The sequence below is a fragment of the Pleurodeles waltl genome, chromosome 2_2, assembly GCF_031143425.1.
Source record: "Pleurodeles waltl isolate 20211129_DDA chromosome 2_2, aPleWal1.hap1.20221129, whole genome shotgun sequence".
NCBI classification, from domain to species: Eukaryota; Metazoa; Chordata; class Amphibia; order Caudata; family Salamandridae; genus Pleurodeles; species Pleurodeles waltl.
The window spans coordinates 219176094-219195845 of NC_090439.1; the positions used below are offsets into that span (position 1 = coordinate 219176094).

General features: G+C 42.6%; 1 protein-coding gene across 29 annotated transcripts in view; it reads left to right on the top strand.

Annotated features, from left to right (window-relative positions):
* The window catches only part of CTNND2 (catenin delta 2), a 3139673-nt gene that overhangs the window by 2509411 nt on the left and 610510 nt on the right, over window positions 1–19752 (top strand). For 15 of the 29 annotated variants that reach the window (XM_069219653.1, XM_069219661.1, XM_069219668.1 and 12 more), the window contains one exon: window positions 7778–7951. In XM_069219653.1, coding sequence (XP_069075754.1) covers window positions 7778–7951 — 174 coding nt within the window. Of the gene's footprint in view, window positions 1–7777; window positions 7961–19752 lie in introns of all 29 variants that reach the window. The other 14 variants (XM_069219651.1, XM_069219660.1, XM_069219654.1 and 11 more) reach the window with 1 other exon arrangement.

Consider the following 19752-nt stretch of genomic DNA (forward strand, 5'->3'; position numbering starts at 1 on the left):
GAGGACCCCATCCACAAGTTTCTCCAACTCCTGTGCAGTGAAGGCAGGGGCCCTTTCCCCAGACGCAGCAGCCATCGTCGCTTCCAGAGCGAGGTCACAGCAGCACTAGCAGTGTAGGTCCTCTCCTGTCGAAGGTCAGGTATCTAGTGATTGAACAGATAGAAAATGGCGGTGACGTCCGCGGCAGTGACGTCCGCGGCGGTGCGCATCATCACCGCCAGCGCACCTGTTCATTGGCTCCTGTGACCCATAGGGTCCAATGTTAACCAATGCAGCATTGCGCCGCGGTCTACGACCGCCTACCGCGACGGTGTGCAACGCCAGCGCTGTTACCCCACAATCCCATTGTCCCAGTTTAGTGGTCAGGCAGCCTCCATTTCAGGGGCCCACATGGATTCTTTTTCAACTGCGTCACACATACCGAGGCCTACACTCAACACACATACAGGAAGGGTTCATTGTCTGGTGTAGTCTTGTGTGTGACTGTGGGTAGATACCTGGAGGAATAGTGACTGTTTCTTCGCTGTTGTCCTTCTTAGGCACCGTCAGCTGGGACATATGAGAAGATGGCGGAATCCTCCGGTGTACCGACCGCTGGTGGACCTGTTGACAATGGAAGAGAGACATTTAATCGTCACCTACAGGTTTGACAGTGCCACAATCCAGGAACTATGTAGCCAGTTGGAGCCAGACCTGATGTCACCAATCCGCCATCCGACTAGAATCCCCCCTGACGTGCAGGTGCTGTCAGTGCTCCATTTCCTTGCAAGTGGGTCTTTTCAGACAACAGTGGCCATGGCATCAGGGATGTCCCAGCCTATGTTTTCCAACGTGTTGTCCAGAGTGTTGTCTGCCCTGCTGAAACACGTAAGGAGATACATAATTTTCCCTGAGGTGGAGGATTTGCCTACAGTGAAAGGTGACTTCTATGCCCTTGGACATATCCCCAATGTCATAGGTGCCATTGATGGGACCCATGTAGCTCTGGTCCCCCCCGCAGGAGTGAACAGGTGTACAGGAACCGGAAGAGTTATCATTCGATGAATGTCCAGACGGTATGTTTGGCAGACCAGTACATCTCGCAGGTAAATGCTATGTTCCCTGGCTCTGTGCAAGACGCCTACATCCTGCGCAATAGCAGCATCCCTGATATGATGGGTCAACTCCAGAGGCACCGTGTATGGCTATTGGGGGACTCTGGTTACCCCAACCTTTCCTGGCTATTGACCCCAGTGAGGCATCCCAGGACCAGGGCAGAGGAACGCTACAATGATGCCCATGGGCGGACTAGGAGGGTTATCGAACGCACCTTCGGCCTTTTTAAGGCCAGGTTCAGGTGCCTACATATGACAGGTGGGTCCCTATTCTACTCACCGAAGAAGGTGTGCGACATCATCATCGCCTGCTCCATGCTCCATAATTTAGCATTGCGACGCCAGGTGCCTTTTCTGCAGGAGGATGATCCAGATGACGGTGTTGTTGCAGCTGTGGAGTCTGTGGAGCCTGTGGACAGTGATGAGGATGAAGCTGAGGAAGAAGAAAACAACAACAGGGAGTCAGTCATACAGCAATATTTCCAGTGAAACTCAGGTGAGTACATTTTCAGGTTCAACATTACATTAACTTTCACACGTCTACCTCTATCCTGTACCGACATTTCACTCACTATTTGTTAACTGAGTTGTCCCCTTCCATTTCAGTTTCACAAATGTGGTAACCTACGTGTCAACTGCTTGCATCCTTGAAGGGCTTGTGATGTGTGACATTGGTATGTTAGCCTTCCAATGGGTAACCCATTATGACACTGTCATTGATAATACAAAATTACAAATCATAGACTGACTCCAGTTTTTTAAGTGTTTCAAGGGTGTTTATTTAAGTGCTAAAAGTGAAGGGGGGTTGTAAAATGGTGATGGGTGATGGTGGAGGAATGTCCATGGCAGAGTCCAGTATATTAGTCTCACAGGTACATTGCACATCTGCCCATTGGAAGTGGAGCTGGGGCAGTTCCGATTTGTATAGGGTAACAAAGTGGGACGGTGGGGGGACAATCAGAGTGGTCTTATTTCCTGGCGGGGGTCTTGCCATCTTGCTCTGTCCTGTTCCTGGATCTCAGGGCCCGCTTGCGTGGTGGTTGTCCGAATGCAGGGGATGGGGTGCTGGTGTGGTGGTCCTGTGGCGGGGCGTCCTGTCCACTAGCGCCGGCGGAGGTGGTAGGCAGTTCATCGTCGTGGCTAGTGTCAGGGGCCCCTTGGAGTGCCACGGTGTCCCTCAAGGTCTTTTGAATGTCCGTCAGCACCCCTACGATGGTGCCCAGGGCGGAGCCGATGGTCCTGAGCTCCTCCCTGAACCCCAAATACTGCTCCTCCTGCAGACGCAGGGTCTCCTGCAACTTGTCCAGGACCGTGGCCATCGTCTCCTGGGAGTGGTGGTATGCTCCCATGATGGAGGAGAGGGCCTCGTGGAGAGTTGGTTCCCTTGGCCTGTCTCCCTCTGTCGCACAGCAGCCCTCCCAGTTCCCCTATGTTCCTGTGCCTCCGTCCTCTGGACCGTGTGCCCACTACCACTGCCCCCAGGTCCCTGTTGTTGTTGGGGTGGTGGGTTACCCTGGGTGCCCTGTAGTGGTGGACACACCGCTGATTGACCTGTCCTGGGTAGGGAGGTTTGGGCCCGCTGGGTCGGTGCTGTGCTGGTGTTACCAGAGGGTGGAAGTTAGGTGTTGGGCTGTGGCTGGGCAAGGGGAACCGACTGCCCTGAGGCCCACGATGGTCCGGGCTGGTCATCAAGATCCAGTAGGGCAGAGCTGCTGTTGTCACTGTGGGCCTCTTCTGGGGGTGGAGTGGTGTTGTCTGGACCCTCTGGTGTGGTAACGTTCCTTCGGGTTCCTGCGGGGGTATAAGTACATGATTATTGCATGTGTGTGTGTGTAATGGTGTGCAATGGTTGGGTGTGCGTGAACCCCAGTGCAGGCATTCCTGTGTGTGGGGTTGTGTGCTGATGGTTGGGGGGTGTTCTGGGTATGTGCAGTGGGCATGCTTTAGTGATGGGTGTCCATGCTTAGTTGTGTCATGCAGGTCTTGTGGTTGGGATGTGTAGTTGGTGTTATTAGTACATTAGTAAGGAGTTTGGGTGATAGGGGAGAGTGTGAGGGTGGGGGTGTGTGATAGCATGCAGGTAGGATGGGGGATGTGATAGTTAAGATTTGACTTACCAGTGTCCGTTCCTCCAACGACTTCTCCGAGGCCCTCAGGATGCAAGATGGTCAAGACTTGCTCCTCCCATGTTGTTAGTTGAGGGGGAGGAGGTGAGGGTCCGCCGCCAGTACGCTGTACCGCGATGTGGTGCCTGGATACCGTTGAACGCACCTTCCCCTGTAGGTCGTTCCACCTCTTCCTGATGTCCTCCCTATTTCTTGGGTGCTGTCCCACTGCGTTCACCCTGTCCACTATTCTTTGCCATAGCTCCATCTTCCTTGCAATTGATGTGTGCTGTACCTGTGAGCCAAATAGCTGTGGCTCTACCCCTACGATTTCCTCCACCATGACCTTGAGCTCCTCCTCGGAGAAGCGGGGGTGTATTTGGCGTGACATGGGGTGGTGTGTGTGATGTGTGGGGTGGTGTATGTAGTGATGAGTGTGGTGAGTGTAGTGGTATGTGGTGTTTTGTGCTTGGATGTTGTGTGGGTGATGGTGTTGTGTGCCTCTGTGTGATGGGGTTGTCTATTCTGTGCTCTCTCTCTCGCCTTCTCTCAGAAATTCAGGTTGTAGGGGTTTGTGGGTGATGTGGGTGTGTGTTTTATATTGTATTGAATGTGTGGGTGTGGTGTGTGTGTGTGTCAGGTGTGTGTATTTGGAATTGTCCAATGTGGCGGTGTTTTGGAGTTGTGTGTGTATTTTGAGCGTGGCGGTGTGTACCCCCAATGGAATACCGCAGTTGAAAGACCACCGCGTGGATCCGTGGGTCGTAATAGCATGGGTGTGTTTCTGTTGGCGTGGAGGTGGAGGATTTGTTTCCGCCAGTTTATCGCTGACCTTTGGTGTGGCGGTATTGTGTGGGTGTCTGAATTTCGGCGGATTCCGTGATGTGTGTCATAATAGCTGTGGCGGTCTACCGCGGCGGTGTATTGGCGGTCTTCTGCACGGCGGTAAGCGCCTTATACCGCCAGGGTCATAATGACCCCCTGAGTGTTTATTATTCAAATCCATTTTATTAGGTATAAGTTATTTTGATTTTTTTTTGCTACTAATGATGTATGGTTTTGCAAAGCAAAAAAAGTCACAATTACACTAAACATTTACCATGAGTAACATCTTTACAGTTTTATGTCAGAACATCTGACAGAAATATTTTGTCCAATTAGATGCCGATTTTCTAACATTTGGACACAATATGCCTATCAGAAGCTGCTTTGATTGATATATTGTGGTACAATATGCGTATTTGGACAGTATCCAAATATGTGCACTGGGAAAATAAAAATTAGAACAACATGGCTTAAAGGTGAAATTTGCATAGCGAGGTCAGTAATGGTTAACAAGGTGTTTGTGCGCGGATGTCGGATGCGAGTGTTTGTGTTTGACAAAGGAACCCACATAAGATGATATTGAGTAGAGAAAATTGCTGTCTGCTGGCTACATTAGGATGAACCTTGTTGTATAATGGTTGTGTGCGCTTATTTTATTGTTATGGGCGTTAACACCTTTTTTAAAACCATTGAACAGTGGGGCTCTTCTCCTGTGGCTTTTTTTAGGGTAAGCAAAAACTCGTGCACAGAATATGTACCATTAAGGAACCCGTGTACACCTAGGTCAGGGACAAGTTGATTAAGATTTACAAGCAAATTCACGGATACCGGCATTGTCGAGGCTGTGGAAGCCATTAAGACTGCGTGGGAGATGGAGACTATGGAAAAGAATTACCGTCGGATTTTGACAACACATGTGGATATTAGGTATTTGCTCATAATGTATTGTTTTTTGTGTGGAGGGCAGCGATGGGCTCGTGCTGTTAAGTGTTGATTGCAGAACAGATATTCATAATAGACTACAAGTTACTTCTGTCCCAAAGTTGGATCCACGCAAGAGTTGCTCCTAGTCTCCGCATCTGATGAGCTGGGTTACCGAGGGTTTCCACGCTTGAAGCTAATTTGGTGCATAATGTAATTACATGAGGTACCTTGTCAAGTCAGGAAGACTGAAAGACTTTTTTTCTAAATATTTACTGTCCCACTCTTGGTGAGATGTAAAGAGTGGCTAAGTGGGAAATGTGTGTACTGCTACGGTGATATAGGTATAGTACCTGCGAATGGAGATTCTGTTCCACAAAAGATTATTGTACTGAGGCCTACAGGTGTGGAAATCAGTATTTCTTCTAGTTGCAATTAATATTTCAGATAAACCAGGTCAATACAAATAGTGGGTACTGTTAGTAGGGAGCAGAGGAGCAATTAAAACAGTAATACAACAGTCTTCTGTATTACGTTTCGAAGGAAAATACTGAAGATGAGATAAGGGAGAGACAATCAACCAAACAATAGAGGGGTGATTTTATATAAAACGAAGTACGTCATATATGTTTATACTATCAAGCCATGCCATTCAATGTGTGATTTCAGGATCATTTCCATGCTATTTAGATTGCAAATGCATGTTTCCGAAATAAACATTATGATGATGATTGCAAAGGCCACTTTATTGCCATAAAAGTGTTTTTTTTTTATGTCGTGGCCTGGTAGAGAATGTTTAGGCACACCCATAATGAATGACAACAAGTTGCAACATGTATGGCTGATGTGTAAGGAAGTATTGTGCCAATAAATTCATTGTGTCCTGCTGTCTAATTTTCAAGTGATGCTTGTTGACTTTGATGGTTGCTTTTCTAATCATCATCCGTATGTAAATGAAACCAGAAGTACCTTTGATCCCAATCGCCATATTTATAGTATAACATTTTGAAGTGCATGTGCTGTAGCATTCACAATTATTAAAAAAGAATTGTAACTTTTTGTAGTTGGCCTTGTCACAGAGTTACCACATGAGTGATGTCCATCCTGGGTTGGGATACTAAAGTCTGAGTGAACAATTTTTACAAGTTTTTGAATGATCCTCTGCCTTTGTTTTAAAACAAATAAAGGGTTGGAGAGTTGCATGCCATTAACCCGTACATCTTTTATTTTTTCCTAACCGTTTAATGATTTTGTTACTTCAGAAAGATTTGTTTGTGACACAGACGTTTATTGACTATATATTTTTTAATGGATCACTAGGAGGACATTTACAGTGTACCAAGCTCTCTTTTAGGTTTTTAGTTCTTCTCAGTGGTTTTTAAATTAGACAACCAGCATGAATTTATTTATCGAACTGGTTTGGGCCATTTCTTGTCAAGGGTGAGGTGAGGTAATAGTCCTGCTGGAATGTTCTGCATTGGCTAGTGTGATGTTAAGGGCATGATTTGATTATGTTTCTATCTGTAGTTTTGTGTAGAAACCAGTCTAGAGAAAGCCATTCAAATTCTTTATGGTGCAATTTAGGAAATTGATTTTCAGTTGTTTCCCGTCGATGTCAATGGTAATTTAAATTGTTCAACAAGAGGTGAAAGAACTCTAAGTCCTCCTCGTTGTGCATCCATAACAAAAGAATATCTTCAGTTACGTAGTACATTCACAGATGGTGTTGTTTGGCTGCTTAATGTCTGAACAAATGCATTTCTAGTCTTAGGATGCCACAAACTGGTTGCCTATTCATGAGTTGAAGGCAGGGCCCAAATAAGGTTTCACTTTACTATATTATGTCTTTTTGAAACACATCATACTCCACTAAAAATGTAGTAGCAGTTGTGTTTGGAAAGTCTCAACAAACCCACTTCCAACAGATTTAAGTGGGCGTTCCCCAAACTTTTGAGCATCATGATTGAGATGTTGGCCTGACTGTCCCACCACATCTCCTCTTCACCCACTAAATGCTAATGTTTTGGGACAGCTGGTTTGCATCTGCAGAGCTACAGCATACGTTGTGCATGTACAAACTCGCCTTTAGAATTCAGCCATGTGCAACCGATGCCATTTTGCCCAGTCTTTGTCCAAGCAGATGAAGTTATGTTTTTTGTGATTGGGGACGTTTGTTATCACAAAAGAAATTGCATGTGTCCTCTCTGATGAAGGTCCACAGATACATAACTAAATAGGGATTCCTTTCATGTGTCCAGAAGGCATGATATATTTCTCACAAGTACCAATGATCTGCAGGTCTGTCATTAATACATTGGGTACCTTGGGAGGTGACCTATGCAAGAATGTAGACCAATGAAATTACGGTTTTTAATACACAAATGAAGTCTCTGCAGCAAATCAATAGCTCTAGCTTTGACTGAGTTTAGTTCTATTAGAACTGCTGAAAAACAAATATCGGACTCAATCCTAGATGCCTACCAACATGTTAGATAGACATTGTTTGTCTTTTGTTATAAGTCTCTAGCTAGATCACTTTATGGTTTAGACAGATTTAGTGCTTCTGCCTAGTGAGGGCTACATATTTGAAATATTGGTGTTCAATGTTGTCAACCATTTACAATCGAAAATCAATAACAATTAAAAATCTGAACAAACGTGAAAGTATAGTTAAGCTGCATCAACACAGCCAAGAATTTAAATGTGGAAGAACTGTTTTTACTTTACATAATTTAATGGACTAGTCTTTTGTGACTAAAATATGAGGATTTTGACTAATTTTCTTAATTTCAACACTATCATGTCTGGATTTTTGTTTCTTTTTCTAAACAGTGGGATGGTGTAGGACCGCTTCCAGATTGTGCAGAACCACCAAAAGGAATCCAAATGTTGTGGCATCCTTCTATAGTGAAACCCTACCTCACACTCCTCTCCGAGTGCTCGAACCCCGACACACTGGAGGGTGCAGCAGGAGCACTGCAGAATCTGGCTGCAGGTAGCTGGAAGGTAAGAAATGTACGTTGGCCACCACATTTAATTTAAGTTTATTCTTTTTTAATTGTATAAAAACAGTATTTTTGCCTCTGTTCCTACAAGAAAGCAAAGCTTTGTATTATGTGATTTTTATATAAGTGAGTCATTCCTAACATTGTACAAAGAGATGCCTGTCTTAAAACAACATTCTGCTTCAAGTGCCACTTGAAATGAGGACCATGACCAGATTTCCACCATGAATGTTTTTAGCAAAGCCAGACCTTCACTAGCCTCATTCTATTCCGTCTTAAATGCTTATAAAGTGGAATATTTAGTCGTATGACAGCCAACAAATATTTGCATACATGAAGCCAATCTCTACAAATCGAATAAGACATCAAGAGAACAGCACATACCAATGTTGCCATCTTTCTACCCTTCCTAATTGCCATGTTTTTTATCCTTAGCTCTGAATATTTGCAACTGTACCTGCTACATTTAATCGCTTTCTCTTTTCTTTCTCTTCTTCTTTCTCAGAATGTGTAGAATTAGTGTTAAAATATTATAGTTTTTGCTTCTCATAAATATACAGGCCCAACAAGGGTAAGAGGAGAATAATTAAATAAAAATGTAATTCATACATAGTATCATTCTTACTATGGTTTTGTAGATGACTTTGGGCCTGATTTAGAGTTTGACGGATTACTCTGTCACAACTGTGGCGAATATCCCGTATGCTGTATTATGATCTCCATGGGCTACAATGGGATCGTAATACGGTGCACGGGATATCTGTCACATTTGTGACGGAGTATCCCCCTCTGCCAATCTCTAAATCAGGCTCTTAATGCCAGGCCTAATGGTATTGTGTGATATTGTTTATGTGTTAACATGTTAGAGTGTCACCATTACACCTGGATTCTTTTTTCTTTCATAAGCATACCATATTTCAGATGTTTTTGTCATTGTCTTATTGTCATGAGAATCAGGAATATGCTGTTCATTTGCTTAATGATGTGTCATGTAATTAGGATAGCTCTTGTACCTATGCTGAGTGTTTTATTTTTCGTTATCAGTCATTGGAAACTCAACAAATAAAGTTAAAAAAAGATAAAAACATCTCAGATACATCTCACGTTTTAGACACTGATAGTTCAAATATTGGCGCCTGAATGCTGTCCCTTAATGGAGACCCAGAATGGAGTAACGCCACACCTGAATTAATTTTGAGTTCTGATCACTTATTAGTACGGATCAACATAACCATTTTCTTAATGTTCTTTGCTATATGGGCAGCTTTTTGTGGGCAATAAATTCTTTATTTACAAAGCCACAAAGTAATGGGCTGTGTCACATAGAGTGAGCACTGTAAATGCTAATTTAATACAGATCTCTTACACAGCTTTGGGCTGCCTGGTGTCTTAAATAGTTTAGGACCTGTAGCAGTGCTAGATTCCTACTTCAGGCAGTGTAAAATGATATTTTGTTATGGGAACATTCAACGAATGTGCTGGAAATATGACAATACTAAGGTAATTACACACTAAATAACAACACAATAACATAACACAAAGAAGACAACACAACAAAAACATAACGAGGCACAACATAACAAAAGAGTCAAACAGGGTGCAAAACAAGCAGCATTACATTTACTATAAAGCAGCCATAATATAGCACAGTAATAATACAATAGAAATACAGTGCAATGCAAAACATTACAATACATTATTGCAGCACAAAAATACAACATATAAAATAAGCCAAAACATCCTCACCACAAAAAAATGCAACACAACCATTATGTATAAATATTCTTGTCATAGCAAGGTGGAAAACGTTGTTTGCATCACTCATTGCCTAGCCACTAAAGAAATGTAATAGCACCAGTCAAGTATGTTTTGTGATCTGGCTGATGACTTTTTGCACTTTAACGGAGTAGAGTGGAAATGGTGGTTCATGACTTCTATGGACACAAACAATCTAGGATTATCACGTAAATCATCCCTTTGAGGATATGTAATATAATGCCTGGTATAATAAGCTGAAACAGAGCAACAGAGAAGGATTCAAAATACTGGCCCAGATTTACTAACGCTTTGCTCCGGGTTTGCTTTACTTTTGTAACGCAAACCTGCCTCATAGTGTTATGCTGGGATTTATTATTCAGTGCAAATCAGGATTTGTGGTGGATATTTTCCCAAAGTAACTAAAAGTTGTGCTTTGCATTACTTTGCGTCAAGAAGGTGTTCCATGGGTGTTCCCATGCAATCGCGATTACAAAGCTAGTCTTTTTTTGTGGACAGGCATGACCAGGACTATTGTTGACTTGTGTTCAACGCATGACCTGTGTTGCTCTTTGTGATGCACCGCTGTTATAAACTGGTGCAAGAACAAAGGCAACTACGTGCTTCAAATCATTGCAGTTTTGAGACAGTGTAATATGTTCTCAATTGAACTGGACAAAATGGTGGGCTGCAATACTGTACTGTTGCAGTCCTTTGGGATCGGGAAAGAAGCTCCTCTTTCGTTATGAATTACTGAAGGCAGCAATGCAATAATTTGAATTGTTGGATGATTGCCTTTTTTAGAATTAATGGTGGCATTTGGCATGTTATATTGAATTTAGATGGTGAACACAGTATGCAAAGAGGAAAGATTTAAGTTAGAACCTCCATTGCAATTGAACTTTTCTTTAAATTCAGAAACCAGCATCTGTTAAGATTTGTTTGCCTCCAAAGAGAAACCGGACTTGAAACTATACCGCTCTATGGACCATATAGTGTAAACTGTACACTGAACACAAAAAGTACAGCAAACCATTTTGCTTTTTGTGCACAAGTAGGCTTTGGTCTTATGATTCCTTCTGTTACACAGAATGCAATAGATGTAAACCTCTGTTTACATGTTCACAGAGGCGAGTTCCATGAAAAAGATTAATTCTCTTGCACGATTGATCATTTCTGGTGCTTTAACTTAAGTGCAAAGAGATGCGCAGCTCTGTATAAAAAGCTAAATAAATGAAGTGCAATTACAAAGTAGCAGGTTTTCTAGCAAATATGTGTTCAAATGTGTTTTCTCCTGGGGCCAGCGGCAGCTCCTCTGCTACAGCTGAGGAGAGATGATCCCCTGCCAGCAGCAACAGCTGCAAAACTTTAAAACTAAAATAATAACAAACAGTGTTTATTATCATTTCATTTTTCAAGAGGGTGGGGCCATAGGGAATGACAGGCAGGGAGGAGGAGTGGTGTTCGCTCCCCTCAGTGCGCATGCAGGTTTGGCCGGCTGTCTCAGGACGGTCTAACACATGTGCACTGAGCTGTCTCCAACCCGAACTGCGTCGTCAGGTTGGAGACAGAGAAAGCACAGAATTCCAATCTGCCTCGGAGCGCAAAGCCAGGGCGCCCAGGCCAATCCTGACGCAGCATTAGTATTGGCCGCAGGGCAGGCTGGGAGCCTGTGCCTGCTTGCAGTAGACCTGAAGAGCAGCGGCATGGCGATGCAGCAGGAACCATGTAAATTTATTTATTTTTCTTGTTAATTTTTCAATTTTGTTCAATAACCCCCTCCACCCACCCCCATTTTGCCTCAGCGCCAGACGTAGCTGCTAGGGGGACTTATTGCAGGGGTCAGGAAGGTTAAAAGAACTCTTGCCATAAACAGACTGACCCATCCTGAGACAGGTCGGATACCCTCACAAGGACCAAGGAGAGCATTGTCATAGTCCATAATCAGCTAGCATGACTGGGGCTGTCCTGTTTTGACCTACACCATTCCAACCCTTCCCACACACCTGTTTTTCGGTAAGGCTGAATGTCCCCTGAAGGACCCATTCTTCTATTTAACTTTATATATTGATCAGTCTGTCCTGTACCCAGAACACATTACCAATTTGTGACACTTGTGTGATCTAAAAAACATCCACAAGTGAACAAAAACAGATTTGAAATGCTCTGTGTGCAGGTTAATATTGAATTTAATGTGAAAAATTCACTAGAGCACATCTCCTACTGGTGACATTGCTCATGATTTTGTGTTTTTTTAGGTAATGCACAGTTTCTCTCCTCCATGAAAGCCCCTGGCAACGTTAGTCTTTTCTTTCTACATTTTCTATTTATATATTTTTTTCAGCCCACAGCATGCTTTTCCTTTCTCTGAGGGGACAAATTCAGGTGTTATATCCAAGAAGTGGGCCTGCTGCATAGTCAGCCTCTGGGATGGCTAGCTTTTAACCACCTGATTTCCCACACAGAGTCCTGTCAGCTGTGTTATAATTGTGACCCCCTCTACCCATAATCTGATTTACTACTTCTTGCCATTACATTAAAGCTGGTAGTGGATTTGATACTCACCTGTATGCTGACATAGTATGTTCCAATTCTACATTTGAATTTAATTTATATGTATACATTCGTAAAATCGTACAGATGGTTTACAACATATGAGACATTAAATATGATACATTAGCAACTATTGAGTTGGTGACAGCATGGATTTGTATGGTGATGATATTGAGAATGGAGAGAGAGAGAGAGTAAGAGACTACATAATATAACAGTATAAGCATAAATCCCCCTAAATTGTAGGTGCTGCACTGATGCAGACATGGTAGCTGTATTATCATTGGGTTTATTCCAGTATGGAATTTGGTTTTGAGTGCTACTTTAAAGCTCTTCAAGGTGGATTTTACACTGTCAGACAAGGGGTACATCAACTAAGTTTTTACCCTTTTCTTTTTTTTTTGTTTTGAACTGTTCCTGGCATGCACAGTGCTTTGGATGAAACTGCTATACACAACCATATCAGGAACAAATGAGTAGAAACACTTATCAATGAGAAAGCTGAAAGGCAACTGAACATGTTCAAATGAAAGAATCCACTTGCAATGAAAATAGGGTGGAGTATTGCTCTGTTGCGGCAGAAAAGACCCTTGCATGGTGATGGATGGGCACACCTGCCCCGATTGCCCTAACTGTAATGATGCTGATCTTTGCTGCTAAGGGCCTGTGTCACGGATTGCAGTCTTTTTAGCACCAGAAGGGGCACCCAAAGTACTCACCTCATAGTGGTGAAAGGCTGTCTGTGCCACAGAGGTGGCAGCATACCATGCAGAGATCAGTAGAAGTCTAATCAATCAATCAATCAACCTTCAAAATGTGCTCATTTATTTATGGAGAGGTCACTTGGCAGGGGCCTGGACACAACTCAGGAAGGGGATCGGGCTGATAATAGAATCATAAGTAGTAGGAATGAGGTCCTGGGGTTAACCTTTTGATACATATATCACTGTGGCTGACATCCAGGTTGGAACTTCTAATCACTCCAATGGCCTGTGTTATGGGGCTATTAGATTTGTAGTCTCTCTGCCTGTGGCAGACTGCTTTTTAGAGGAAGGGCAGGGTGAAAAAGAGGGCACTTCAAAAAGAAGCATACCCCCAACATAAACTTCAAAGACTCAAACTCTAAATCACATTTGGTGTCTGGAAATGGACCATAAGAAGGGGTGCTTGAGGCCCCCAAAATTGTCAACTGTCAAGCAGGCAGACGAGCTGTGCGAGGATGAGAAGCTCTGCAGGACTTCTTGTGTCCCGTGCTGGGAGCTAAGGCCTACCTGTTTCCCAGCTGGATGACGGGACACCACTCAGGGACTTCAAGTCTGCCTGCCCCTGGAGCCCCAGTACTAGCCAAGACCAGTGTGCCCAGTGAGGAAGAGGAGAGCACTGGAGGGAACGAGGTCCAGTTGGGGATCTTGTCGATTGGGTCCCTATAGCGAGGTATGAGGAGGTTCCTGCTGCACCAGTTGAGTTGTTGCCTTTGTGCGGAGCTAAGTCAGCAACCCTGTATGCTAGGTGGGGAGCCATTAAGAAATACTGTCTTACTAATACTGTCATATTAATGGGGCTGTTACCAATGTGTAGAGCTAAGTCAGCAACTCTGTATGCCAGGTGGGGCCACCGTGAAGATTGCTGCTGTGCTGATTTGGCCACAGTCCTATACAGAGGAGCACCCAGAGCCCCCGCTGCTGCCTCTGTGGACTGCATGTAAGATACTCAAAGACACCTGAAACCTGCTCCTCTGTGCCGCATGTGAGGAACTTAACAAAGACTAGGGGTGGGCGAAGAATTCCGCTTCACTGGCGAAGTTCGCTGAGTTTTCCCCACTCCACACAGAGTTTCAAAATACCTGTTTTTTCTCTGGCGCTCGCCAGTGTTAAGTTGGCGATGGAGAGAAATCGCTAAGTTGGCAAGCGAGATTTCTGAATGCGAGCAGTCACTGTAGGCCTTGACCGATTGTAATGAGAAAGATGTCGCTCGCATTGAGGAAGCTGCTACTCGAGTAGCAAATCTACTTGAGTGGCAGAAAGAAGTTAGCACCCTCTGGCACCCCATTCTTGCTGATTTTACAGTGCAGGAGAAACTCCTGACGCTGAAAATCAGTGCAAACAGCACAACTTACCCAGACTCTGCTGCTCTCGAAACTCCACGTAGGGCGTAAGAGTTTTTTCAGCACTCCGCGGCGCCCAAGCCTACCAGAGACAGCCACTGCAGCTTCAGTGGCTGTGACTGGGGCACGCTTAGAGACTCTGGCTGCTTAGATCTTGCTGTTGTGGCTAAGACTGATTTACAGGCCTGACGGCTCTGTGGAAAGTTGCTTGCCATATAGCGCTTTAGTACTGGACCGCTTTTGACTTTCATAAGGACTCGGACTACTAGTGGAGTTTAACCTGAATGTTGCTTACAGTGAATGGGGAATAACTACTAGTGAAAGGGGAATGGGACTCAGGGGCTCACCTATAAAACACTAAAGCCATGACCTCATGGGACTGCGTGTATTGTTTGTGAATGTCATATTTTACTTGGTGTTCATATACAATATTCGTTTTTTATTAAAAGCAAGTATTTGACTGGACAGTCATTAATTGCTGCTGATTAATGTTGTGATGAGTTGTGAGTCTGTGCTCACCCCCTCTGCCTACCTCCCCCAAAATGCCTTGGACTGCTCATACCACGCTACCACTGAGAGACAAGTGCTGAAGGGGTGCTTGGTCCAGTTACTCAGGATCCATAGTAGTTCAGTCCCTGGGACAGCAAAAGTAAAAGGCCTCAACCTCCACGGTTGGGTCCAGTAACTCTAGCTTTCACCATGTGGCCCTCTTAACTGGGTTCAGAAAAGGTCCATGGATGCCGCAAACTCCCTCAATAAGCATTATCAGCACTAACTGAAAACATTGGGTTTGACTTTGACTGAGAAGCTCTTTATATAAAACTGCATCAGTTGTCCGACCAGCAACAAGGAGAACAAGCAAATTCAACCTATTACAAGGAGACTCAATTGCTTCAATATGTTAAAATACAAATAAACCTTCAAATACGATGTTGCATTTGTACTGTGTCAAGATTTATACTTATTTTAGAAACGTGCAGTACACTTAAGTTACCATCTAGATATGAAACAGCACAATCCAATTATTTTCTCCAGTCAGTTTTGTAGTTGTAAGAAACAAAAACATTGTCACCCACTTTGAGATTTATACTTTCAAGAAGCTTTCGAGGTGTTCAGAACATGTGCTAGGTTCAGTCCTAGAATTTAAAAAAATCTCATGTTTTAGATCTTATTTTTCTTTACAAGGCGTTACCTTATGCAAGCTTTTTTTGATTTCTAGGTAATCCTTTAGTTCTTCTTCTGAAAGTAAACATTTCTTTCTCACAGAATGAATTTATCACATAATAGTTCACTACATTATTTAGTTGGATATTATCTGTACCTATTCAGGCACCTCATAGTAAAACCTTACTTTATTCAATTATAATATACTATAGAAGATGCACAAATACACAGTCTATAAAATAAACCATAAAATAACATCCCTCTCCCATACAAAGGAGGCCGACACATGGGATGTGATTCATCCATTTTTGTATGGGCCGCACACATATATTTATAATTAGCCAACAGTTGATTCAGCATATCATAGTTGAGATATCTATAATTATGCTCTATGCGTTATAGTAACTAGCATCAGTTTTAGACATCAATTATACTCTTTAATACAGTAAACTTACAACCCATAAATATTTATCTACTGTACTTATGCCAGCTAGCAGCAAGTTTAAATATCTATTGCACAATTTTAATACACTATTCTCAAGAGCAGAAAGTGCATGTGCCATATAGTAACCACAAAGTCCATTAATCATTGAGAATTAAATAAATAGAGCATAGTTCTAAGTGTATAACAAAAATCCAACATTACTTCCATTTTTAAATGTTAACATTGCATCCACTACTTAATATTAAAACCAACATAAAAACATTTCAAAACTTCCCATAGGGAGTTTTTAATACCCCTCCTGGTGAAAGTAAGACAAGTAGAAATACAGGTTGTACTTAAAATATTTCTGAAACCTTGCATCCTGTTTCAATAGTTTGCATCTTACTCGCCAAGCGTATAATAAAAATCTGGAAAGTGCAAAAACTAACCATTCAGTACTGTCACTTTTGAGGATCTTAATTGTGTCCTTTAGGTGTCACGTGGATAAGATCCGACATATTGAAATCAGTCAAGTCCTCCTAAATGCTGTATATAGCATGGCAGAAAAATGGAACATGCTCTTCTGTTTCAGCACTGACCAAACAAGAAGGATATGTTGATATAATTTGACAGCCATTCCACCTACTGCAAAAGTCATTTACTGGTAGAATACTGTCGGGCAGAACTAACAACATTTTGCTCTGGGTTTGCGTCATGAAAGTGACACAAACCAGTACAAAATGTTTTTTCTATTATTAACTTTCCAGCGCAAAACTTGTTTTGAGTTGGAAAATGAGTAAAAGTAACGTAAAGTAGCGTGAGGTGCTGATTTGCGTTATTTTTCGTCAAGGAGTCATTACATGGGCGTTCCCATGCAACCACCCTCCCTTTTTGATGCAAAACCCTATCTACCAAAAATGTGAGACAGGATTTTGCATAAAAAATTAACGCATTTTAAAACCAGGGGTTAAAAGGAGAAATGTTGTCATTTCTCCCTTCTTTTCCTACTTTCTGTGTGTGCTGCACTGTGCAGCACACATTCAAAGTAGGAAAAGTTTTAAGAGTTGTCTAGGCCTAGTATTTTGTACTGGAAGGGTCCCCTTCCAGTACAATTCCTATGCTAGACTCTTGCACACACCCTTGCGCTATGGCGCGAAGGTGTGTACGTGGCGCACTGCAGCTGAAATCAGCGCTAGGGGAAGGGGAGGAAAGAGCCCTAACTCTGCAGACATGGCCTTCTCCTGCTTCCTCCTTCTCGCGCAATGCATATTTCTTGGCTGCTGCACTGCGTTGCCGGGAAGGATGGTAGATTTACCCGTGTATCTGAATTCTAAGTATAGTGTTGTCGCTTGTGGAGGTTCAGAGGTGATACTAACGATTTTATGTTAATTATCTTTATCGTACTCTAAAGTGGCATTTCATCCACAACCATTAGTATTAATCTTTACACATCAGGGTTTTACGTTTTCTGGAAAAAGGAATACTAAGCAAGCATTGGCAAAACCAATGTGTCTGGCTTGCATTTGGATCACTAAGAAAATCTTTTAAAAAACTGCTGCAGTAAAAAAATAAAAAATAAAAAGCGAATACATCCTGGACACTATGCATCTCTGAGGTAACAAATGTAATGTGATGATTCTGTGTACTTTTTAGATAAAAACGCACCATAGGATGTGGTACTATATACCAAATAGCCAATAGCATAAGGTGAGCTGGAAATACTCGGGTGCCAAAGGGCCCGCCATTTAGATTTTAAAAAACTTGTAACAGTACGGCCGCAGACAGTTGCACTTTCCAGCCAGACCTAAAAAGACTTTATTTATAGCATATAGTTAAATTTCAAGACATTAAATAAACATAGTCTACTGATGGCCATGTACATAATTCAGCAATAACAGATATTAGATCAAAAGAAGGCGGCAAACACAGTTTACTCTAGTAACCTACAGTGAATGCAATCTATTAGTACTTCAGTTAACAAGAGGTATAGATTGTCACGTATAGATGATCAATGTGACGCCAGGGGTAGCAATAACATTTCTGTTACATCATCTCCTCAGGTGAGGCATAATGAGGAGAAATATCTTTATTTCTCCTTGTTTTTTCCTCTTTCTTTATGTGCTGCATTTGGCAGCACACTTATAAAGGGGAAAATGCCTGTAAGGATTGTTTTTGTGAAGAAAGGAGCCCTTCCTGCACAAAAACAACCCTGCATACAATGCAGGCACCACTGCAACCTGATTCAAGGGTGGCTGCATTGGCGCTAGGCAGCCAAAAGCATGCCAGTGATGGGAAAGGACAGGAATGCGCCTTACAGTGGTAAATACAGTATATTCCTGTTGTTTCCCTTTCACCCGGCGCAGCCCAGCAAATTGTCTTTCTACGTTTCGGGAATTCATGATAAATCTGGGCCTTCACATCCACAATGGGGCCAGGGTCTTGTTAAAAAAAAGACATCATCTCAAACAAGACCCCTGATAGAAGGAAACATGGAATCTCTCTTGACAGATCACTGACCATATATCATAGAAATAAAGAAAACATTGTCACATTATAACTCCCAATGCAAGCAGAAAAGGTAGGAGAGTTCTGATCAGTTAAGGGCCAAAGCAGAACCACAAAGCTATGTGTAAAACTGTTCCAATACCATTGAATCCGAAAAAACATTGGCAACACTAAAGTCACGAACCATGTCAAGGAAACTTTATTATATTTATTGCACTAATTGGTAGGTAGGTAGGTTTGTCAAGATACCCAAATAAATTTAAATCTTATCTATCAATGGTCTCCATACATAGTTTAAATGCTAATCTTAGAACATGTATTTTTATATTTCAGTGCAACATGAAATCATGCGTGAGAGGATTTCTAAAATAATTATTTAATTTAGTACATATCACAGTATGCAAGTAACAAAAAGGTTTTCTTGAGTACAGATCATGAATTTCCCGGGGCCCAAAGTTGTTTGCTCAGAATCCTGTGCAGTGCAGTTGAAGGTTATGGTGCCGGGTTCTAGGGCTAGATCTTGTGATGCATGCTCATGCTTCTTTAATCTAACACCAACACTTCCTGCCTCTTCATCTCTTACAGGTTATTTTACTTTACTACTTTCTCCATCTATCACAGTTTTCCATTTCTATTCCTCCTTCTTTCCCTCGTTTGTGATTTTATCTCTCTTGAGCTGGATCTCAGGAAAATGCATGTAGGTCCCCAAAAATAAGTGCCAGGGCTTCACTAACAACCACCGGCTCAAATTAAGAACATATTGCTTCGAATATCAAGATGAGGAGCTTAAACCGGACCATAGTACAGGTGGAATGACAGCTGGCATATGAATGGTCAGAACAGGCGAATTGGTAATGAAAGCTAGAGAAGCAAACGTAGGGTGCAAAATGAGTAAATTTGTTGCAGGGTTTGAAGAGGTACTTTATGAGGCCAGTAAACTGTCTGTGGCAGCAGTCCTATTGCTTGTGGCAACTGTGTTTTAAGGGGCTTGGAGGTATGGAATAGGGGAAGGGGATCTCTTTTCTGATGCTAAGTACCTGATAATTGGCTGTGATTATAGAGTGATGCTCACAGGCTCTAGGCTTATTTTGACTCTCTTATCAATGAGGTTTTCAGCAAAGGAGGCAGTAGTCAGATGGAAAAGACATTAGTGGAGTTGATGTAGGTAAGTTTGAAGAGTTCAGAAAGTAGGTGATTTACACTGTGGAAGACATGAGTACCAGGAATTATTGACATGTATTGTTAAGATGGTGATGTGTCAGTTCAAAACTTTAGCGTGGGATGTGAAGCAATGCGA